General features: G+C 40.2%; 1 protein-coding gene across 2 annotated transcripts in view; it reads right to left on the bottom strand.

Annotated features, from left to right (window-relative positions):
* Positions 1–405: 405 nt before the first annotated feature.
* Positions 406–25,397, bottom strand: part of palm1b (paralemmin 1b) — a 30,062-nt gene continuing 5,070 nt past the window's right edge. The window contains exons 1-6 of one of the 2 annotated variants that reach the window (XM_074660163.1): positions 12,281–12,393; positions 12,126–12,168; positions 9,654–9,734; positions 3,807–3,922; positions 2,354–2,421; positions 406–2,108 (exon numbers count right to left, since the gene is read on the bottom strand). In XM_074660163.1, the coding sequence (XP_074516264.1) occupies positions 1,729–2,108; positions 2,354–2,421; positions 3,807–3,922; positions 9,654–9,734; positions 12,126–12,167 (687 nt within the window). In that variant the 5' untranslated portion in view covers position 12,168; positions 12,281–12,393 and the 3' untranslated portion in view covers positions 406–1,728. Of the gene's footprint in view, positions 2,109–2,353; positions 2,422–3,806; positions 3,923–9,653; positions 9,735–12,125; positions 12,169–12,280; positions 12,394–25,397 lie in introns of those variants that run through there. The other variant, XM_074660162.1, reaches the window with a different exon arrangement.

Genomic DNA, 25,397 nt, shown 5'->3' with positions numbered 1-25,397 from the left:
TGCAGAGCGGCGGTTGTGAGCTAGCCAGTGCTACGGCGAACATGCACTAAAAGGCACGCGCTTCTGGCCCGGCTATGTCAACAAAGCACAGAGAAGCTCTGATCACAACACACACAGAGCAAGAGTAACTTCATTCTCTGCTCAGGTAGACATTACTCCTCTATATCTTTACATAGCAAATAGTTGTTTGCTGCTATATTAATGCTCTGGATATCGTATAAAACACCTTTAAGGTCAACAGAGAGTATCGTTATTAGCGAGAAAAGTCTAATCAAAATGCAAACCTTTTTCTTTTTCTGCAAATCTATTCAAGTACTATTGGGCCCGGGTCTACAGACAAAGAGTCAGGGGTTAAACTGGGAGCGAGCAGGACAGACACCAGCAGCCGACCAACACACAGTGAAATTACAGAATCATCAGATTTTTATTTGGTTCATAAAGAGACAAAAAGCTTTTTTTTTGTTGTTTTTACGGTGAGCTGAGCAAGCCCGCCTCTTCTCATTACGGTAGAACTAATCCCAATTTAACCCCTGGATTTACATTCATGTGAACGTGAAAGCGTATAATTAAGACCTAACAAGTGACAAGACAGTCAAAACAGTTGCAAGGCTTCATGCAGTGCTACCTCATAAGATTCACATTGATTCTACTGTTGAGAGAAACTAAATTATTTAAGCATTTTGCGCGATGGTTTAGTCATGACTCTATTGATCGTAAAGCAAGTGTATCCATCTTATTTAAAAAATACTAAAGCTGTGATCTTCGTGTACATGTGTCACATATAGTTATCTATGAGAAGCTAATGCGGTTTGCAATATGGTCGCTGCTCTAATCAGCCGCTTTGTCTCCGTGCTTTATTTTAAACTTAATGCACATCTCTAACACTGCTCAACTGTTACTGATAGAAAGACTTGTGTGACTAAAGATATGAGCACATTATGAAGTCTAAGAAAGCACAGACACTTGTTATGATTGAATCCGGTAGTGCTTACAAGCTTACATGCAGTTAATGGTTTGAGATGATATAGAGAACCAAAAAAACAATAAATACATTGTATAAAACATAATTTCATATCAATATATTAAAATACTATTTAAAATAATATCTTAGACAATATTGCAATATGAAATTGACCGATAAATAGTTGGTAGGCCTGCACAGAGAAATATATACTGTATATATATATTTAAGTATCTGTGTCCTTCATAATTTGCTGTTTTGACTTAAATGATTTCCAGATTTCCCCCAGCGGGTAGCAGTACAATCCAGAGAGCTAATACATTTTCTTTTTTATCCCCCCCAACAATAATAACAATGAACTTACAGTACACAGTCCCATAATAAAGATATACATACTGAATACAATATAAATGTCAAGACAGAAAAATAGAAAAATATCAATAGAAATCAAAAGTCAAATACATATCAGAGAAAGTATACAGAGTAAAGTGTACTTATGAGTCTTTGTGGTTCTTGTTGTTGTAGCTGGAGCTTGTATTGGCTCTCATTGTTGGTATATTGGCTGTGTACTTCTTTTTTTTTCCAGTCCCAACACACACACACACACACACACACACACACACACACGCACACGTACACACCACCCACACGGACAGTAACACACATCTGCAAATACAGACACATGCAATGGCACACATGCCTGCACAGATACAGGTGTGTACTCACCCACACACACACACATACATACACGCACACACACACACAGCTCACATGACCGTGCAGCACTTGCAGGACTGTTTCTTCTCCTTCTCCTTCTCTGCATCCTCTCCGCCTCCGTTGGCCTTTTCTTTCTCCGCCATGCTTCCATTCGGTGGAGCCTGCTCATCTGTGGCCGCCTCTCCTCCCGCCTTCGCCTCCCCGTCCTCGATGACAACGAACTCGGCCTTGACGTTGCCGTCCACCCCTTCCATCCCCAAGGCCGTGCGGGTCTCCTGCTCCTCCTCCACCGTTTTGTAGCCCATGAACACCAGGGTGACGGGGTTGTCCGCGCTAGCCTGGTCAGGACTGGGACCCAGGAGCTTGGCCTCAATCCCCGTCACCTCTCTCTTGGGGGTCTGACCGGAGCTCTGCACTACTCCGTTCTCACCTATAGGGAGCACCAGAGTATCATTGAGAGAGGTTAGGAGAGAAGAAGGTGGTCAGGGTGAAGTCACACAGACAAAGAGACAGAGAGGAAATATTGTTTTAATTACCTCCGGCGGAGAGGAACAATTTATTAGAGCAAATGAAGAGGCCATTATTAGCTCTCTCGCTCTTTCCGACACAGGTGTCCAGGCTGTGTTGCCATGGTTTTCCTGTGTGATCATATGTTGCCATGGGTACTGAACTTACCTCCATTTTCTTTGGCCACACCCTTGGCTGGAGCGTCTGTCTCCAGATCTTCAATCTCTTGCTCCAGCCTGGCTCAGAAACACACACACACACACACACACACACACACACACACACACACACACACACACACACACACACACACACACACACACACACACACACACACACACACACACACACACACACACACACACACACACACCACATGTGAAAATGAATTATTTAAATGAATCTGTAATTAATTTACACCACAGAGACTTTAATACTATATATAAGCAAACTGAGTATATGATCAGTTCCACAAAAAATGATGACCAAGATGTGTTCCTTAAATATTTTATCTAGATGACCATGTTAGCCACTGTGCCATTTCTAGTTAACCCATTTGTGACCAAAGACTATATTTAGTATGATGAGGAAAAATGACACAACATTTGTTCTGATTGGTCAAAAGTCTTGAAATTTTGTACGGTCATACTTTGAGCAAGTATCTAACAGTACGACTTTGACATTTTTAGATCACATGAAAAATCACACTTTCATTAATAGTCATAGTCAGGATATTTGAAAAATGAGGAAAGACAGTAACATTGTTTATTAAATGTATGAACGAATGTATGAAATATGGAAATTACACTGCATATGTGTGCATATCTTTTTATATTCAACTTGTTATGAGTTCATATATACCAAATGCTTGATTGTGCTCCTTGTAGTTTTATGAGATACAGACATTTTCTTATCATACTATATTTAGTATTTGGGCACATGGGACTACTGTTTTTTTCCTAAAATGTAATGTCTATTGCAAAACAGTAGTCCCATCATATTCCCAAAAACTCACTTTTCAGACAAATGGTTTGACCGATTTTGAAAATGTCTTCACATTTAGTGCTTATGCAAGCCCAGAGAACGCTTCCACCAAAGGAAAATAAAGTTGCGGGCACAAATGGGTTAAAGGCAATATTAAGATGTACAAAAATACTGACCGGTTGTTCATAATGCAATCTACCTATGCTTTGACACGGCACTCAGACATATACAGACTGGAATCAGATTTATTTTATCAAGCTCAAATACCACATGAATAAATCACAATTATTTATGGCTTCAATGACCGATTTCTCAAGATTTGTCTCAGCCTAGATAATCCAATTGGATTACATCACCTTTAATGCAATGCATAACCGTCACATGACATTAAATCAGTGTGATGATGTTTATCTAGTGTGATATAAGAATTATATTCCATGATTAATGTAGATGTGGCTTGAAGAATGAGAGGATACATCTTCATTCGTCCTGCAGCTTTAAAAATGCACCACATGATGAGCGCATGCATGCCTCCATCTTTACCATGACAACCACACATATTTGACCCGTTCACTTGCAAATAAAACAACATTCTGGACTGTCTGTCTCAAAGATCTGGGTTTTTGAAAATGCTGACCTGAGGATGACCTGCTCCAGGAGTTTGGTCTTCACCTCGTCGTCATGCAGACGCTGCTGAGTCTCCTCCTCCGCCGGAGCGCCATCTAACAACCAGCGCTCCCTCATTACCTTCGACTGCAAGAGGACATCACAAATATGAACATGTTGTTGTTGAGAATGAACATGGAGAAAAGGCATTAAGTCATTTTTGTATAATTTCTAAATGTAACAGTAGGAGTGGGGACAAAATTAATACAACATAGTATCGTGATATTTTGCGTGGCAATATTGTATCGATACACGGACGTCAAGTATCAATCTTCTATTGTATAAACTATTAACCTCTTAACACTCTGACGAAGATACTGGTATCATATGACCTAAGGAAAACGATTGGTACCAACCATGTCATGTTAGCTTGTTGGAAAGAACATTAAATAACACTCCAAAGTTACGCTAAGTTTTGAGGAAAAACTGGCATGCCCATTTTCAAAGGGGTCCCTCGACCTCTGACCTCAAGATATGTGAATGAAAACTCTGAGATGAACAGAGTAAAAGCTGTATTAGATAAAACAGATGTTGACAAACTGCATGATTTGCAGTTAAAGAAAGGTAATATATCACAATATATCTTATCGCAAAATGTTTAAAATCACAATAAGATTGTATCGTGACTTACGTATCGTTATAATATCGTATCGTGGGGCCTCTGCTGATTCCCACCCCTATGTAACAGTAATAAAAATAAGAACACCTTTTTACTATAATTTCCCTCGGCTTGGTGTATGAGTGTGTATGTCAGCTATAATGAAAAGAGCATAAGCAGGCAGGGGGCTTTTGATCATTCCTTTCTTTCATCAGGAGCAGTTGATTAATTCATTAGCAGAACTTCAATCACCCACAATGCAGCACCTTCTCACCCTCTCTCTCACTTGGACGTCAGTGTAATTTCTTTCAGAAGAAGAGATTAGCGGTATTTTGACCAAGAACGACAAGTCCTTTTAGCTAATCTACAACAGAAATCCAGCAGCGAGTGTGTCCAGCACTTCTCTGCTGACTGCTGCCACTCTGACTCTGATTCTGTCACATATTTCAACCGCTGCCAACTTGTTGTTGCCAAGTGGACTATGGCATCCAGCCAGGGCATCAAAAGCTTCTGGCATTGAAGAGGAAAATCCAAAGTATTGATATAATTCTCCTATTATATACTCAATTGAGCATGGGGTTTGGAAATCTAGATAAGAATGAAATAGTTCTAATCTTAAACCGCATCAAACATTTCCTGGAGTTTGACAGTAATCTTTATGGGCTAGTTGAGAGCACTGACTGTGACTAAATATGCTGATTGTTAACTGTTAGTATCATTATAATTAGATAATTCTAGGACAAGATAATTAAATACTCCCATATGAATTGAAATGAAGAACAACATGGGAGTAAAATGTATATATTTTGTTCTGAGTTGGATTCGTCACTTCTTTATCTCTTCTTCAGTCTATGTTTGTTTCCTCTATCAATTTCCAAACAGCCTTGTATCCTTATCTTGACTCCCCATCCACATTCCCTCCTGCAGATAGGCTAATATCAAAGCAAATACTTGGCATGCTCTGAGGTAAATATAACAGTGTGTGTCTTACTCGCAGCTGTTAGACCGTGCAGCGAAATTTAGCCCTGCTTGGCCATATGGAAAAGTGTTAGAAAAAAAACCTCGTTTTCACGAGTTGGACTGAAAATCTGGACCTGTGCTTGAAGTGAATTCCTCTCCAGTGATGCAAGAATTTCAACAGCAAAACTCCCCCCTGGTTTTTTTTTTTCTTCTCCGCCCCTTCCTCTCTTTCTCGTATGCATCTCTATCCGTCATAAAGTTCATGAACTTTTTGCTTTGTCCACTGAATAAGGTTGTAAATGTCAGGTTGTATTTCCCTCAATATCAATCTGTGTGTGTAATCTGTTTTTAGAAATGCCTGTTGTTCTATTTCAACTCTCCCTTTTCTCCATTGAGTAACTCAGCTCCAGACATCCAGCTCAATAGAGCTTTACAGCACACACACTCTCACGGTGTAATTCAACACTCTTCATACCCCGGCCCTGCATGGTCTCTGGGGCACTGAATCTAACCCTGCTTCTCTCTCTCTCTCGCCACACCCTACTATCCAAAACGCCTGACATCACTTAATGTACTCACTCATGCGCACTCAAACGTGCACACACGCACACACACCAGTCTGTGTGAACGGTCATAAAGCTGGAGCGCTGAAGTTACGTCTCTCTCTATTGTTCTTTAGAGTAAAAGCTGCTAACGTAGCAGACAAAGGGCGGAACTGTGAAACACACACTCACACACATGCACACACACACACACACCTCCAAATGTACTGAGCAGCTGTCGCAAAAACAGCTTTATTTCAAAATTCAATTGGCAATCTTTCCTTCTACAAAGTGAAATCCCTAAACTATTTAGTCTTTGAAAATACATGATTTGGTTTCTCCAAAATAAAGTTTATCCTCACTATGAAGTTCTTCTTATTTAATCGACTATTTTCATCCTTTAAAGGAATAGTTCAACATTTTGTGGAAAAAGCTTTCTTGCCATGAGTTAGATGACAAGATTGACACCACTCTCTAAAGTCAGCTGATTAGACTGGTGTCAGGCTATCAAATAGGCGTTATCTGTCGGTCAATAGGGGCCTACTGCACCCACTAGTAGGTGTTATCATCTATTCACATGGTAGATTACCAAAAGAAGGTATAAAAGAAAACAACAGTGAGGTCAAGACAAAGGGTTTTCACCCAGGAGGCTGAGATTCGCATCCTGTGTAAAACCAACAATGTGTAGTTGTCTGTGTTTATAAGCGTTAAGTTTCACTTTTGAAACGTAGTTACAGTATTTTAAGCCAAAATACGATGTTTTTCCCGAAAAACTAAAGTGTTTTTGTTGCCTAAACCTAAAAAAGTTGTAATTTTGTTGCCTAAAACTAAAAGGCCTTTTTGTTTGTGTTTCATTCAGTTTTACGTGTTAGGACGTGTCGCTTTTAAGTTTCACTTTCACTTTTACCACGTAGTAGGCCCCTATTGACCCACATCCATGGTGCTTATAGTGACCGGTAACGCCTATTTAATGGCCTGATTACAGTCAAATCGGGTGGTACGGTGAATATTAAACTACAGCCATGAGATGGTTAGCTTAGCTTAGCACAAACACTGGAAACAGGGGGAAACAACTAGCTTGACTTTAAGTTTGTGCTTTTAATAACTTTGTAGAAGTATGTCAATGGTAAATATTAGTCATTTCATATTGGAACATTAGTTTCTATATGCTCCCCTTTAAAACTGTTATGGGTTTCACATATTTCTGGAGTATATTGACATTCAGAGGTTTTAATTAAAGAGGCTGCCAGCTGCTGCATGCATAATCGTATCTGCCATGGCTGGCTAATTAAAAACATAACTCCTATTAATGCCTTTTGTGTTAAAAACATTGTATATTACCTCATCTCACCACTTTGTCAGAACTGTTGAAAGTGTGACTGTGTGTGTATATGATCCTGCATTAGTGTGATTTAATGGTACGGCAGGTTCACCCTCGTAAAACTGTGGCATGTAAACGGAGACATTTATTGGGTTTTCCACATAAAAGCCGCTTCTGGAAAAGCAACACTTGCTGTGGTTTTCACAAAGAGCCTTCTAATGGTCCTGTACAGCGTGATTACGCTTCCCCTCGGTGTATCTATGTGTGTGTGTGAGACGAAAGCGGGGTGCGGTGGGAGTAAGAGCCCTTTCCTGTTGGTGGGAGTGGGACAAAAATCGGTTTCCTCTGCCAAAGCCCTCCGCATTGTCCGAGGCTTCTGTGTTCTTTCATGAAGCCACGCACACAAAGACGAACACACACACGTAGAGATACACCCTTACGAAGGTTTGCTCTGAAAATAGAAAAAGTGGGAGCACGCAAGGGCAATAGCACACAGGTCACACGTCTGCACCGGTGCATACACACCGCAACCTTTGCTAGTATCTGTGACCTGCACAATTGTCCGGCTGAAATAGCTTTGATAGTGCTGACACATACGCCGACAAAAGCCTCGGCGCTGATATAATGAGTGTGTGTCCACATGCACGTAGATAGATTTGAATGTGTGTTTTAGGGAGTGTGTGTGTGTATAAACAGCGTGTGGAGGAGCTGCCGGTGTTATCTGCCGTCCATTCTGAACATACCGGGACACCAGCCGTCAGGGGAGTATCTCACTATGTGGGACTGATAGATTTACAAGGAATTGCTGAGTTTCATTTTGTTATTTGGGTGTCTAAACACTGCTCCCATGTAGAGCGTAATTCCCAGAAAGCACAGAGCTGACCGGCAGTATTTCAGCTTTGTTTCAGGTTCTGGTGAGAGTAAGGGAGAGGCATGTAGGAGTTCAGGTTACACCTGCAAAGAGTTGTGTTCATAAATACATTAATCTTATCAGTGTGAGGGCTTCAGTACATTTCAAACAAAATGGGATTGGAGTGTTCTCAGAGGATTTCGAGTACAGTGCAAATACACCAGTTTACTCAAGATGGTGGAATTTGCGAGGTCATGGATGTATTATAAGAACTGGATACTGGACCTCAAGGTGGCGCTTATTCAGTCCTATGAGAATTGCTCACCTGGTGCATACGCCAAAAACGTTTTCGGGGTATGCTGCCCACTGAATATGTGCAGTAGTGGGTTTTTTTGCAAATCAATTGCTCTCTAAATGCGAGTGTAGGGAGGTGGAGAACGAGTCTGTAGCTATAACTGTATATATAAAATGATATAAGAGGTGCTGGATTATTTACACAATATTATCGTATGTGTATTATTAACATGATATCAATATTTCATTTTTAAATACCACGTTATCGTCAATACCAGTGTATCACGACACCCCTACTCTGAATCTTTTTGACCAAATCACACACATTCAGGCTATGATATGTGATCTTCTTTTGATAATAAATATAATAACTAATTTAATATTTTACATTAAGGGGCTCATGTGGAGGCCTGCCTCTCACTTTGAAAACCTCTGCTATAGTGCATTTGTTCCTATAATAATCCAAACAGGATGGACAGAGTTTCGTAGCTACAGATGAGGATTGTGGATGAGGAAATTTTGGGTCGGTTTATACTAGAAAAGGACTGGCTTGTACAACGTGTAGTCCAAGCACGTTGGAAATCAAAAGCTTTTATAGCCTGTTTTTTTGGCCGTCGTAGAGAGGGGGGAGACATGACACTGTTCAAATATGGGGATAACTGTGACAGTCTGCTAAGAACATCTACTTTCCTGCTGTCTTTTATTGTTCTTTACTGATTCAATGTGTGTATAAGTGCAACCATGATGAATCCAGGTAGCCTACTCTAATGCATTGTTGTAATATTCTTGAGGTGTTGTGAATGAAACTGAAGCTTTACAGTGTGGATAATAACGTTTGATTCAGGGACCTGAATGGATTCCTACCTAAGGTGTAGAGGTCAAATGGAAACATGTGTCCCAAGCCTGCTGCTAAGGACATTAAAGTAGTAGGAAAGGGAAGCTTGTCCAAATCATTGCACAGTTTCCTTCCCTTTGCAAAGGACATCCCAGTGTTTGATTTTGTTTGTTGCGAGCTGCCATTACAATGTAAAGCTGCAATAAAGAAAAGCATCCCAACCCCACTAACTGTGCTGTAACTAACTCTGAAATATTAGCAAACTCCACCTGTTTGCAGACAATATCTTACATTATTGTGACGTTTTATTTTCAAATAACCCAACTGCAGCGAAATGATTCTCACAAGTACAGTAGTACAAATAGGGCAATGTGTGAAATGTAAATGTGTATGCACGTGGGAGTGAGCGTGTGCATACCTTGAGATGCTGGAGTTGCCGTCGGTCATCATCCAGCTGCCTCCTCTTATTTTCAATCTCTGTCTGCTTCTTCCTTTTCTCCTGTTACAAGACACACATCACGATTACTCTGCAAGTGCACAACACATTACTAAGAACCTGATGACACAGATGTTTTTATCAAACACCACTCTGTGTCTTTAACAGGGCCGGGTGCCAAATTTATTAGCAATTAGAACTGAAACGCAGGTATTTTATCGACATCAAAACATACCCAGCCCTCGTCTTTAATGGTATCGCTGATGATTTAATGGACACTTTTGATGACTGAGTACATTATGCGCCAGTCAATGTAATTGCTTAGTGTGTTTAGTAGAGTAAGAGAGAAAGAGTGGGAAGCTGGTGTAACATTACTGTATGCACTCTTTATTTATTGGCACATATTATTCACTCTATATGTCGAGTCAATTTGAAGTCAATTTGAAGTTTATGTTGCGATCCTAACATTGTTGATAAATTGTATTTATCATACTACATTACACTTCTACATGGAGGCCATTTCTGTTGGAATTTCAAAGCTTTGACATTTCAGTATGTTCAGATTAAAGGTCCCATATTTTCTTTTATTAGAATGCAGGTTGAAAGGCAACATAATACTGTGAAAGTATCAAAAAGCTCAATCCATGGAGAAATACATACAGCCCATATTCAAAAACTGTGCCTTTAAACGAGCCGTCAGGATTTCTGTACATTTCTGATGTCACATATATACAATATATTATGCTGTGTTCACACTACCAGCGACACAGCAACAGGCTACAAGTCATTTTCAAAGGAAGCCGGTGACATGAAGCTACAAACTGACACCCAACACTTGCCGCTGCATTACGCGCTACAAATAAAGTTGAGCTGATCTCAACTTTATTATGACGTGGCGACGCATCAACCAATCACATGTTTTTGTATCACCCAGTTCCATTCCATCTAAAAAAAAATACCGTTAGCCAGTCCCCAGTGCTATTCACCGACAAAACTATGTTAACAAGGGCTTGAGCAACACTTCAACGGCGACTTGCCGACAATGCAGCTGGCCACGCTGGCCGTTTTGTTGCTTTTGCGAACATAGCATTACAGTTTAAAACATAAACTAGGGCTGCACAATTAATCGAATATTAATTACAATCACTATTTTGGCTTCCCACAATTAAATGAACATGATCGCCTGCGATATTGACGTTTAAAATGCGCGTTCTGCTCATAGAAAACTCTGCTGCATAAATCAAGCGCTTCCTAAACGAACAGCCAGCCACCAGCCGGTGAACGAGATGTTTTGGCTTCACTTTTGGGTACAGATGTTATCCATACAACCAATGTGTTTATGAATAAATCAAGAGCATAAATTGTTTATCTAGCTCTTAATGTTGGTAATTTTGCTCTTGAAGTGCACCAGACGTAAGCACTTAACTTAAAAATGTTGCTAACAAAAGGGTAGGGTGAATATTCCTGTATTTTTTCATATTGCAATATATGTAGCAGAAAAAAGATAAATATTGCAATGATGTTTTTTCCAACATCGTGCAGTCCTAATTTGTACATTAACAGGGCTGTAGCACAGCATGGAAGTAAAAAACAGTGCTCTGTTTATTTTAATGTGAAAGCGAAATAAAATATGTTGTCGCTAAAATCAATGAATAATCGTGATAAATAATTGTGATCTCAATATTGATAAAAAATAATCATGATTATCATTTTGGCCATTATCGTGCAGCCCTAACATAAACATTTGAAATGTGTCCCAGTTTATTTCCGCTTGCAGTGTTTGTCAAAGACATCAGCCCACAGGAAGTAAACGTGGACCTAACCTGTTGCCTAGCAACGCAATTCTGTTGAAATGCGCTAAAACAGAGCATTTTAGACAGACAGTATGAGGAAAATAAAGCATTTTTTGAACATAACAGCATGTAAACATGTTTTAGTAGAAACATAAAATAAAAGTATGAAACTGAAAATGTGTATAATATGGGACCTTTAAATCATTGTGTAAATGACTGTAATGATTTTATAAAACCACTCGCAACAAACCAAATGCAAATGCGTCTCAGTAACTGTGTCTGCCATAAATTCTAAATGTTTTGTGAAAATTTTATCCCAACATATAATTATACAGGACAGAAACCTAAAAAATGTGTCTGAAAAGACAAAGAGAGAGGATCAAACAGACCGAAAGGATGAAAAGACCGATAGAGAGAGAGAGACAGGGAGGAGAGACACCGCTGCATTAGCTTTCGATGTCCTCTAATGGGTGAAGGAGATGGGATCTAAAAGGTTGAGTCATTAAGACGGGCGGTCAGATCCTGACAAGCAGCAATGATTTGTTGTTTCTGCAGCCATCACTGTGCCCTGATGTGCACTCTGGATGTGTGTGTGTGTGTGAGATAGAAAGGAAGAGACAGACTGTGTGTGTGTGTGTGTGTGTGTGTACAAATAACTTACAGCGATGGCCTGGAGTCTCTCCTCTTGTGACACCTCAGCCATCCTGCAGGAAAGAAAGAGAGAGAGAGTTATTCAACCACACATGATCACCAACATCAGACATGACACACAGTGACAAACAACTTTTTCCTCACATTCGCCCACCAGCCATTTACCTTCCAAAGACTTCCTGGTGACTGAGGTTAAATATCTGTCTGCTCGCACTAAATCAGTGTCTCTTTCCTGTCAGGGAGAGTCAGTGAAGGCATGCTAATGTGCTAGCAGGACGCTGCTGGAGATTCCTGCTCTAATAGGTTCCAGACCGGAGCTCCGGGACGGAGGATGGACGGAAGCAGAGCTGAAGCGAGAGTAGAGGGACTGAGACGGGACAAAGCTATCATAGTATTAGAGCCACTTAAAAAACAAGTTTCATTTTTTTATTCTGTAGTTAATGGCTGACATCTATTCCAAGTAGATTATTGTTCACCGTGAGCTCTGACATCAGTCAAAGAAGATCTATTTATAATACGAATTGGCTTATCATATCTGAAATGACATTCCTATGTACATACAGTACAGGGGTGTTATTTTCATTTCAACTTTGGAGGAGGGTATTTACTGGGGAGTGCCCTAAGCCAGATTAGTCTCCCTCAGTGAGGGCTGTGTGTTCTTAACGGTATACTATAAGTGTAATGCACTCCATAGTACTATATATAACATTTTTCCACTGAACATGAGATAGCTGGCAAAAAAATGGATGCAAGTGTTGTTCCTGAACAAGGGCTGGGCAATATATCGATATTATATTGATATTGTGATTTGAGACTAGACATTGCCTTAGATTTTGGATATTGTAATATTGCACAAGTGTCGTCTTTTCCTGTTTTTAAAGGCTGCATTACAGTAAAGTGATGCAATGTTCTGAACTTACCAGACTGTTTTAACTGTTCTATTATTTGCCTTCCACACTTTTTGTCATTATATCCACATTACTGATGATTTCTTATCAAAAATCTCATTGTGTAAGTATTTTGTGAAATAAACAACCCTACAATATCATTGCAATATTGATTCTCTCCATATCGTCCAGCCTTAGACTGTTTTTCTTATTAAAACTAATTCTGATGAAAGTCTTATGATGAAATTAAGATTAGAGCTGAAACAATTAGTTGATGAATTGTGAAGACTTGACACCTTTCTTTGGTTTATATCATTGTAAACTGAATATCTTTGGGTTTTAAACTGTAACTAAACTGAAATCTGGGAAACTGTGATGGACATTTTTCACAATTTTCTAACACCACATTTTAAAGACCAAACGATTTATCAAGTACTTGAGAAATGATAGTGAATAGTTGTAGTCCTAATTATGATATCACAATTTTACATTTAAGACAAATGGATGAGGTACAGTGTAATGTCTCTATTTGAAATAATGTGTGAGGACATTCATAACCTAATTACCTATGATACCACATTAACTTTCAAGCATGGTTGAGAATGTCTCTAGCGACTTGATAAAGTTAATTGAAGGGGACAAATGTTTAATATAGAAATTATAAGGGATGACATGTGTCACCTTTGCATAGATAGCCTGAAAAAAAATGTGCTTCCTACAGATTGGAGGTGGTGCATGAAGCGCACAAAGTGGCCACAACCTCTTAGCAGCAGTGAGCCTTTTCCAGCCCAAACTGTATCATAACACATATGGGACTCGGATTTCTCTGCACTGGTCCAATCCAAACTCTTGCAACAACAACTATGACACAACAACTCTACATAACTTCCCCCCCACCGACCCACCCCTCTGCAGCGCCAATAAAAATGTGTTAAAACTGTTTGATCGTGTCACTCCTGCTGATGAGTGGCCAGGACACCCACTGTTACTGTGAAGTTGCTTGCATCATTTCCCAAACTGAGGACTCACAAAGCTCGGATTGTGAACGTATCAATAGAGCAAATTATTCCTGTCTTGCCCTTGCTGTAGGGTCGGTCCGATTGCTACACTTATTTCCCATACAAAGGCATGTAAATGCAACAACACTGGCTCCTCTCAAATCATAAAGAAGCATATTTCCTGTCATGCTTGTAAGTCAGCTGTCCAATCACAGCAGGACCTCTGGGGGGGTATTATACACAGTATGCATACACACACTTCTGGCACACATATTCAAACACAACACTGCTCTCTGCTCTTCTACCAAACCACATTACCATCACATGGAGACCCTCCGGAGAAAAACCACAATCATCTGATTAACCGCGCACAAAAACACACACACAAATACTGTTCAGACACATTCTTTCGAATTTTCGCCTTCCCCACTGATCCAGCACAAACAGGAAGAACGAAAAAACATCTGTAAAATCAGTAAGATGAGCCTGAATAAGGGAAGCCAGCACTGTCACATTCATCAATCAATAATAAAATACAGCTCCAAATTCAAAAGTACATTATGTTGTTATGGCCTTGATTCAGGTACTGTTTATGTGTGTTTTATAACTTATTTTTCTCCCTTAGTCTCCTTCCCTTCCCAGCCCTCAGGTTACAACGGAAGCAGGGCAGTTAGCTGACTGAGCATCTGGATCAGTTCATCAGTGGTATGAAGGAGGCCTGGAAGCACCGGCTGACCATCCTGACCTGCGAGAGGTCACAGCGAGCATCATCAGAGACCCAAAGCGTATAGCTATGACGGATGGAAACTGACGGAACGAGTGACATGTTTTTCTATTATGTTAATAATGTCTGTTAGATACATCAGTTGTTAAAACATGCAGGCCACTTTTTTTTCCTCTGAATAAACCAGCTGACATTGTAAATCCCAAATCACTACTCAAAAGTTTATTGGCAACAGCTTGAACACAAAACGTCCAAGTAAAGCAACATGAGAGCTATGAACACCTGACACAAAATAAAAGTCTCATGGCTCTTAAATTTTCTCTCCACTCAAAAGAACTTTTAACCACATAATTTGTGTTTGAACACTGAATTTGGTCGTATTAACAAGGAATATATAGTGTATATGATAGAGTGATCAGAACACAGAAGGTTTATTTTATGGCAACTAAACATAAACAACCCAACAAACACAGGGCTTTCATCCAGGAGATCGCTGTCCGTGCGATAAGTTTCACTTTCACTTTACAATCAGCTGGTTGTTCATGTCCTGTATTCACAACGTTCAGTTTCATTTTCACTTCACAAATGTAGTCATTTTAAGCCCAACCAATGATTTTGTTGCCTAAACCTAAAGTGACGCCAAGGGGCGTGACAAAGCAGCAGTATGTGACGAGTTGGGATGAGAACATATTGGAACTACCTTTGCAAAGGTGCACCATATTTTTCTCACAAACCAATCAGAGCAGACTGGGCTTTTTCAGGAGGGGGTCTTAAAGAGACAGGCACTAAAACGGAGACAGAGAGTGAATACAGGTATATTCAGACAGACACTATGAGAAAAATAATGTGTTTTGAGCGTTAAAGCATGTAAACATGTTCTAGTAGAAATCCAAATTACAAATATGGAGCTGAAAATGAGCATGATATGTCCCCTTTAAGTCAACTTAACATAAAAGTGTCCAGCTACTAATTTGTCAGAGTAATTAACCAAAATGTTTAAAGTTATGTTGACACAACTTTTAACATGCAAGTTTAAACAATAGATTTTATGTCTTGGTAAGTGTCAACACTTACAGATAACGCTGAGCACATGTTCCCGAGCCGTTTATGAGGATCTAATTGGAGCTGGGTATCGTTTGAAATGTTTTTTACTCTGATGACTACCGACGTGTTTTTCTGCAGAAACCTTTTCTCTATTTAAGAAAATAAAACTTTTCAAATTCACTAGTGTTTAATTTAGTCTTATATGATATATTTGCTTAAATAAAATAGTTGCCTGAAAAAAGAAAGTTCATCCTTGATTTTGGGACTGGTAAACTCAAGGTCCACTTATTAGCTTTTTCCAGAGCTTTCAACTGTTTTAGCTGCTATTGCCATATAGGTCACAACTGAGCAAACTATTCTCTGATGAAGACAGTGAGATACAGTTGAAAGTTCTGCCAAAAGCAGGCAAAAAGTTGAACTTGAGTTAAGACTACTTTGTCGAATCAAAAGTGAGATTAAAAAAAAATCCTCAACCCTCAGCGACAGTGAAAATCCATTGAGATCAAAACTATCTAGTTCAAAGTTAACAACAGATGTCCACTGGACCAACTGGGGGTTAAGTGCACACATTTCCCAAGCTTGTCCCAACACTCAAACCTAAATCTCAACCTCTAACCTCGAGGCTACACAGCTGTAATGATTTCTTTATGATGTATTGGAAAAAAATATGTCCGCCTTGTTGGAACATCGTTGGCCTAAATATCCTGCTGCTGCTCTCATAAATTATGGACAAACCAGGAGAAAGGAAAGCAGACACAAAGACAAGCATCTCTGCAACACGGTTAGTAGAGTAATTACATTTATGAGCGAGAAAGGAAGACATCCAGGGAGTCGGCTCACAGACCAGCCAGCAGAAACATATTGAGACAGATAAATATAGATCAAGATTATCAGCCAGGCGAGGACTGAGAGAGGAAGCTGTCTGCATACAAACAACAAACTAAAACCAGGGATGTTTTAGTCAATATGTCAAGGCAGGTTCACGGCAGAAGAAGAAGAAGAAGAAGTCGGGGAAACGGACTAATGACCGGCCCTATTCCCTGTTGAGTGCACTGCTGCTGTAGCATTTCCAGGAACACATTAACTGCCTGCATCGAGCACCAGCATCCTCTTCTAATAGCATCATGTTCCTCTGGCACCAGCAGTCACTTTACACACTCCCTATCTGGGCCTGAAATGCCTTAAAAGTGATTACCTTAATGCCCATGGAGCTCAGTGAATGATAATCCTGCTGGGCGTCTTTGTTTAGGGATATCATGATAACCTAAAGCCCCACCTGGATTTAAAACTCTCCTTTCCAAGTGAGAAGAAAAGACTGAATTGGCAGGATGTACATCATATGTTCACCTAAAATTATTGTTCTTGCTGCAACAAAAACGTCACTTTTAAAAGCTTGTTTTTGTAAAGGAACCAAGTTTGCCACCGCCGTTTGCATTGATGTGTTCTGAAAAGTCGGTTAAGAAAATATTCATTATTTACGCTACACAGACTGGGAGTAAAAAGGTCAGCAAGTACACGCTGTACTGATCTGTACATGAGACTAGTAGTCACGCTGTGTGACTCTGGGACGGCCGCGGGCATCTATGTGTCTGTCGGTCGGCCGTAGTGCCAGATTACAACAGGTCTTATCACCCCTAATCTAGGATTATCTTAAACAAACAACCTGGAATTGGACTGACTCTGATCTCGGCCTCCCACGTTCACACGTATTCAGATTATTATAGCATCTGTGCTTCATTAGATTGCACAATGAGTAAATAAAATAAAATAAATGAATTTAATACCTCACGCGAAGAATTATTAAAGGACAAGTTCTATCTTTTTATATATGAAAGAACAAAACTAAAAATAAATTTATCCCACTAACAAGCATTGTCTGTGTAGTTAAAGCAGGATATAACTTATTTTTCTGTGCCAATGACCTCCATTGTATCCCAAAAACTATTTAAAACACACCAGTGAGCCACACTGTTGCACTCAATGCTAGGGTTGTAATAATACATCGACCTGGATCGATATATATTGATTCAACAATCCAGTATCATCAATGCAAACTGAAAACAGCGCACCTCCTTCCTACAGAGCCCAATAATAAAATTGTCAAATCATATTTTAGTTGCTTTTTGGGAGTTTATCTAAATGTAATTGATTGTGTTAAATGGGCATATGATATCTTCTCATATTGATTGCCTCTGAATTGAATCAAATTTGTATCGTGGCAGATTTACGATATCAGCAAATATCGTATCGTTGTCCAAAGAATCTATATAATACCGTATCGTGATGAAACTTGTGATTAACAACCCTACTGAATGCCATAATCCTTCATTAAGATGAACCTGGGCACTGTAGTTTACTTTGAGTCAATTTCATAAACATCAAATCCAGTTGCCGTAAAGACTCAATAGCGCACCAAATCCACCGCTGAAATCCACTATTCTTGAGTAACGTTTGCAAAAAACTACAGTGCCCAGATGTTTGAGAAAATTAGCTTTAAAAAATAAAAAAAGTATATAATCATGGCATGTTTTTAAAGATTTTTGATTCAATAGAAATGAAAGGGCTCAGGGCTGAGACACATTTGTTCTTGCAACCGATTTGACTTATCAGGCCATGAAATAGGCGTTAGCACCATAAATGTGGGTCAGTAGGGGCCTACTACGTTGTAAAAGTGAAAGTGAAACTTAAAAGCGACACGTTCTAACATGTTGTAAAACTGCATTAAACATTATGTTTAGGGAACAAAAATACTAAGCTAAGTTTAGGGAAAAACATTTTGTTTTGGCTACAAATAACTGTTTCAAAAGTGAAAGTGAAACTTAAGCCTTGTGAAAACAAAGCCAACTACACGTTGTTGGTTTCACAAGGCATGCAAACCCTGGTCTCATTGGTGAAATCCCTGTGTTCTGTGTTTTGTGTCTCATCCATCGCCCCCAACCTCCACCCCATATGGAGTTTCAGGCTGTCTATACTACAGCACCTAACTTCCGCTTCTGCTCCTGTCATACTCACTACGGTCGCTAGGGTCGCTGTCTTGTTCTTTTGTACCTTTTTTCGGCAATCTATCATGTGAATAGATGATAAAACCTACTATTGGGTGTAGTAGGCATCTATTGACCCACATCTATGGTCCTTATAACGACTGAAAACGCCTATTTAATGGCCTTACAACAGTTGGATTGGTTGACTGCTGCAAACATATAGAATATCACGGCCTAATCCTTTAAAGTGAACCATAATTGTTTAACTATATATGATTTAAATACTGAGGAAGAGCTCTGAAATGCCCTGCACTACATACATACATGAAGAACTGTTGGAAGCTTGTTGGCCAATTAGAATCCATCTCGTTAACCAATCAGAGAGCAGAGGGGCAACATCTTACAATCAGAGTAAGAGGTCTGTTATCACGCAGAACAAGCTGATGAGACAAGTAGCCAAAAAACAAAACAGAAAAGACACCGAAAGAATAACATACATTTTTTACACTATTCATATCACGTTACAAATGACAACAAATAACCCTGATAATGGCCTCTAATGGTTCCAGTTATACAACACTGGCATGCACAATCTACTTCCATTTCAACATTGTGTCTTGTGAAAGGGAAATGGGTTCACTCGGGTGTTAATTCATAACAGCAAGAACCTTTTAACTGATAATGCGCCGCCATAATGAAACTCCCCCAGCACACACACAAGCCTGTGTAGAAATCAGATGGAACTGAGAGGTCAAGGACAAATCTAATTACTTATTACTTACTATTATTCAAAATCTGGACAGATCCCAGATGCGACACAAGACAGTAATTGCTGGCTATTGTTGAATGAAAAAAGCATGTAGAGACAGACACACAAAAAACACTGTCTGGCACAAAAATGTCTCCTCTTGAGAAAGAATGATGACTGAGAAAATGACTCTTGAGCTTAATGACCCGGGCCCTGCATTAGAAAACTGGAGAGAGTCTGGAAGAGGAAACTAATCTCAAATCCCCTTCACACTCGCTGAGCTGGAGTGGCACTTCTTTCTCTTTCTCTCTACTCCCCACTTCCACATCTTCCTTCCTTCAGGCCAAAAGAGCGCAGGGACAACAATACTCCTCCCTGCCTTTCTGCCCTGGCCACACACACACATACACACAAGCACACACACACACAGCACAACTTCTCCACTACCATGCAGCTCTGCCTCCTTCTATCTGAAACATAAACAGTGCAGTGCCAATAAAAACTGGAGGAAGTCCGCTGAGGTCTCATGTTAGTATTCCAAAGGTCAGAGGGCAAACCGCCTTTCAGCCCCCCCCCCCCCCCCCAGGGGTTACCCATAAACAGCTCTGTCAGTACAGAGGAAAGTGACATAGTGTGGAAGAAGACAAACGAGCAGCCACACACAGACTGAGACATGTGGGGTGCTGAGGAGGTCAGACAGGGTTGACAGTCAGTTCTGATGTCACACCAACAACAACAGGATAATACAAGGTAATGAGCTTTGAGTCTCTGTATCAAAGATCTTCTATTTAGCTATTACCTTGATGCAAGTTAACAAAGATCAACTATTTAGTCACTTACATAAAGTTAATGAAGGATTTGCAACAGGCTGAATAAAAAAGCAGAGGCCGAAATACTGTCGTTTTTATCATTAGTCAAGCTCCAGAAGCGCTGGATCCTACCCATAATGCACCTACGCTAAAGACCCTCCCTATAAATGCCCATGTCAGTGTAGTAATACTCGAGATTGGTCTCAATTCCACTTTTTGAAGGTCTCGGTCTCGCCATCGGCAGCATTTTTACCCGGTCTGGTTAATTTTATTTCAAGACTGCAGGAATATTTCTAAATATTTATATGGCAATAAAAAAGGAGAATGGAGAGGAATCATTTGTTTCGTGTTTTTATGGGAATGTGGATCTTTCAGATCATTTTTAGGAGCGTTTTATGGTTTGTGTGTTCCGCATTTTATCATAAGTGCGTAATGCAGTGTGGGACTCCTACTGGTCTGGTCTGGTCTTGGTCTTGACTCGGTCTCGCCCTGCCTTGGTCTTGTGGTGCCTTCAAATGGGGTCGTGTTTACTGTGTTCACGAGAAGAGTCCATATGAACGTTCCCCTCTTGTGGTATTCACGACCTCATAAGTGGAAAAATTCCGAAAGCTCCGAGTTGAATCACTTTTCGGTGCATAATAATATTGTAATTTTATTCGTATATTGTTTTTCTTCATAATTGTATAATATGGCAGAGGAAAATGTTGATATTCCCAACTGCCTAATTTTTTCCTCTGTCATTATGCCTTTGCATTTACTGCATTACGTTACCCACTTGGTAGCTTGCTAAATTGTTAGCCTCTGTGGCTTCTAGACGCCGACAGTAACGTTAATATTGCCGTTGCTCAGCAGCGGTGTTCTCACAACTTAACCATTTGAACGTCAAGCATGTCATGTACACGACTTCCCATGTTGTAAACACAAGCTCACGAGTTTGTCGGTCTAGTCTCGGTCTCACTACACTCTGGTCTTGGTCATGACTTGGTCTCGGTTTAGGTGGTCTTGACTACAACACTGGCCCACGTTTCAAACTCCATGCCCCCAGTTTGTTGCCACAGCCTTCGCGTGAAACCCAAACCCCCTAACACTAAAAGCGTGTAGTCATCGAGCCCAAGCTAAAATAACCCGGTCACATCATTAAGGATATGGGAGTGTTGTGTGTTGGTAAAAAGATCTGGTTTAACTTTTTATAACTTTGTCAAGCAGACAACTGTACCACAAGTGCGTGGAACATGATTCAAATTTCAACCAATCTTTCCTTGAAGGCATTCATAATGTTTCTCTCATTTGTACAAAAAAACAGTGAGCGTAGTTGTGTTAAGAATGAAAAAAAGAGTTTGTGAGTTGCCTACTTTGTCACCTTACCAATCGCTGAATAAAGTGGGCGTGATTGATTTTTGGTTTTGGAAAATTACAAAAATTGTTGGACACAGCCCCCCAATCCCCTGTTCAATCAAGTTCTGCCTTTACTTCTTTGTTATCGGTCCCTAACCTGACTAAAACCTTCTGTGCCAGTCCTCACGTGTCTTCCAGAAACCCCTCTCTTGTGAGTCCCATCTCTTCTCCCTGGATTCCTCCTCATCAACTCGCCTCATTTCTTCACTCGACCTTCATTACTTCCACAACAATAAACCTTTACACTACAAACTGTTCAGTCGTCATGTTTGCTTGTTCATTCTTTATATATCTAGAGAATGCACGCAGAGTCTACAGCTCTTGTGACACTTTTATTGATTGCTGTGTTTGGATTACAGTCGCTGCATGAAGGTTCAGCTTGTACACTGTAGAAAAGCGTTTACATATACTGTAACGTCTTTGATGTCACAGATAGGTCTGAGTTGGGATGTTTGATTCAGTGCTCAAAAAATCTAAATTTGGGCAACAGGGTGGAGCGACAACCACCACTGCTGAGTGTGATGTAGAGGCCTTTTAACTCCCCACCTGCTAAACAATCTGTTCTGATTTACATGCTGCGTCACTACAAAGACAACAGATGCAGAAGTTTGTGAGCTTCTGGACACAAAAGGAGAAGTTAACATTGAGATAACAGCATGGTTAAAGATTTGGTTGTTTATAGCAGCATCATAAAACTGCTAGAGGAGAACAAGCTAAAGGCACAAAAAAGAGATTACACAAAGGTCCATGACCACAATAAAAATGGCAGTGGAGAGGGGCCGCGGCAACAATGAGTTGTTAATCGATTAGTCAATTGACAGAAAATTGACTATTTTGATGATCAATTAAGCATTTTAATCATTTTTCAAGCAAAAAATGCCAAATATTCACTATTTCCAGCTTCTCAAATGTGAGGACTTGATACTTTTCATGTCATATACGATAGCAAACTGAAAATCTTCAGGGTTTTATACTGTTGAATAAATAATGAATAAAACAAGCAATTCGAACACATCAGCTTCAGCTGTTTGAAATGATAGTGGTGATTTTTCCACTTGTTTTATGACATTTTATAGACTAAAATGAAGAATCGATTAATCAAGAAAATAATTGGAAGATGAATTGAAACTAAAAATAATTCATTGCAGCCCTACTACAAAGCGAGCCAACAAGCACTTGTTGTTGTCACTTGGTTTAGCAACCAAACAGCAGCTCTACAACTTGGAATCTTGACAAAAAGGCTTGAATGCTCCAGAAGAAAAAGGACCAATCTCTCTGCTACCGCTTCTCACGACACAGCTACAATAAAGCAACATTTACAATGTGTGTAATGGCTCAGAAATAACAGCAAGCTTGAGCCAAAAGGCACAACTCACAAGCGGACAGGTTGAGATACACGTTTTATGTTTACTTCAATCAAACTCATGCATGGGTGAAAATGGGAAAGGAAGGCAGTAAAAACAGGCAAATGTCTCCAACGGGGTGACAGCAGAGAATCATCAGTCTGTGGATCAGACAGGCAGAATAACGGCTGACACGCTAGGGCGGACGCAAACTAGACAATCTGGCAAAATGTGGGTGGAAATGGGGCTGGTATATATACTGTGAGACTAATGAGGGAAATGGGAAACAGGTGAGCAGGTGGGCGGGAAAGGGGTTACTGCAGAGCAGGAGGAAGTGGCCGAGTGTGGGAGTCAGGTGACTGGGACAGGTGGAAAAGTGTGAGGCGTCTGGTGGACAGGTAGAAATGTCAATGAAGGGGCAGAGAGGCAGGAATGACAACACATTATCATCCCAACTCGTCACATAGTGACATTTTGTCACGCCCCTTGGCGTCCCTTTAGATTTAGGCAACAAAACCACTTAGGTTTAGGAAAGAACTACATGGCTGGGCTTAAAACTACTACGTTTGTAAAGTAAAAATGAATCTGAACGTTGTGAACATAGGACACAAACGAATAGCTGATTATAACGTGAAAGTGAAACTTAACGCCCGACCTTAGTGTGTCTTTATGCTCTTTAAACTATGTCACTCCCGGCGCACTTTCTCTGAGCGTTTACTGTTGCCGCAGATGGCTTTACATTGTAGTTAATGGAAAGCCCGGTGCGTCTCATACTGGTGTTAAAGTGTCCTTTGTGCGGCGGTATCACACGCCGCCGGCTGTGACAAAGACTCAGTATTTGACTCCCTGGGAATGAGAACGGGCTGGGAATAAACATAACTGAGGCAGACATTGTGACAATGTGTCCCTTGTGGGAATGCTCTCACATGCTTTAATTTTAATGCATGTATAGGAACTGCAATAAAAAAATCTTGAATGAATATACCCTAATGTCCTGACCCATGAATAGCTCATTGGAAATCAATCATCTGATTATTGGTAAAGCACAAAAATGCTACACGCCTATATGTGTCTATAACTATTAAGGCTTAAACATATTTCAAGAAGTTGAAGTAGAATGAGTAAATAGGTTGGTGGTGGTTCTGATTAGTGACTTTCCTTAGTCTGCATCTTTTCGAGGAAACAATGTACCGGCATTATCATCGACATGACCTGCTGACTGCACTGCTTTTATGTTTACAGACAAGTCAATTTCTATAGTGGACTGTCTCCTGTGTCCCGGCGTGCTCTCTGGCCAATCAGCAAACTCTACATATCCGGACATAAGAAGCCTATATGGACTCGCATTATTGGAGCAGCCTCTCAACGTTAACACAGGAACCATTAGGGCCAAATAGGTGCCTTCCCTTATGGCAAGATCCCAATCTCCACTTAAGGCCCTCAAGAGGCTCAGGAATTGTTAACGCTAAGTATGTTTGTCTGATATCACCCTGTCCAATCTCCTCTGGGATTATATAAAAAACGACAGTTCATTTATAAAGGGGACAAGACCTGCTATTCATTCTCCTCCTTGCCCTTAAACCAGATGTGTGTAAATGTGTGTGTGTGTGTGTGGTGTTGGTTTCAGGTTATCTAAAGTGCAAAAAAAATGGATGAGTTTTTTCTTATCAATAGTGCTTTTGATAGCATCTTTGCAACAACACTGATGATCGTCATATGAGCGCGTGGGTGTGTTTCGGGAGGGGCGCATAAGACACACAATTCACACACACCACTGAGCACATTTCCCTCTGAGATTAAAATGACTTTAGTGTCTAAAAATGACAGTTTATCAGAAGACAGACTATCTGCTGGGAAGAGAGTGAAAAAAACAAATCCTCTCTCGCCTTATCTGTCATGACAAAGCAGTAAGGAGGAGGGGCGGGGGGGTTGTAATGAGAGATAGTCAGAAGAAAAAAGCTAAGAATAAGTGACTATCCAGGAGAAAAAGAGGAGGCAGAGATTAATAGAAAGAGAAAAAAAACATGGAGGCAGAAAGGTCGATTGCATCGCATTATCAAATAACATCTCACATCTCTCTACCATCTGCCCAGATGTTACTCCTTATCTGTATGATTGCTGAGCAAGCTTTCACTTCCACTTCCCTCTTTTACCCCTAAAATACCATCGTTCAGTACAGTAACTGTAAGGATCCTGTGTAATGCATGACTTTCATTTTCCTCGACTGCCACGCTGATGCGATTTCATAACCACTGCATAAATGGTTTCTTAATGACAGTAAAAGTCATTGAGGGTCATTAGCAATATCTATCACTCCAAGGCTACTCGCTCAGGGCAGGATGTGAACCCGTGA

Source organism: Sebastes fasciatus, chromosome 15, assembly GCF_043250625.1.
Source record: "Sebastes fasciatus isolate fSebFas1 chromosome 15, fSebFas1.pri, whole genome shotgun sequence".
Classification (NCBI taxonomy): Eukaryota; Metazoa; Chordata; class Actinopteri; order Perciformes; family Sebastidae; genus Sebastes; species Sebastes fasciatus.
This window is presented reverse-complemented; position numbering and strand designations above follow the sequence as displayed.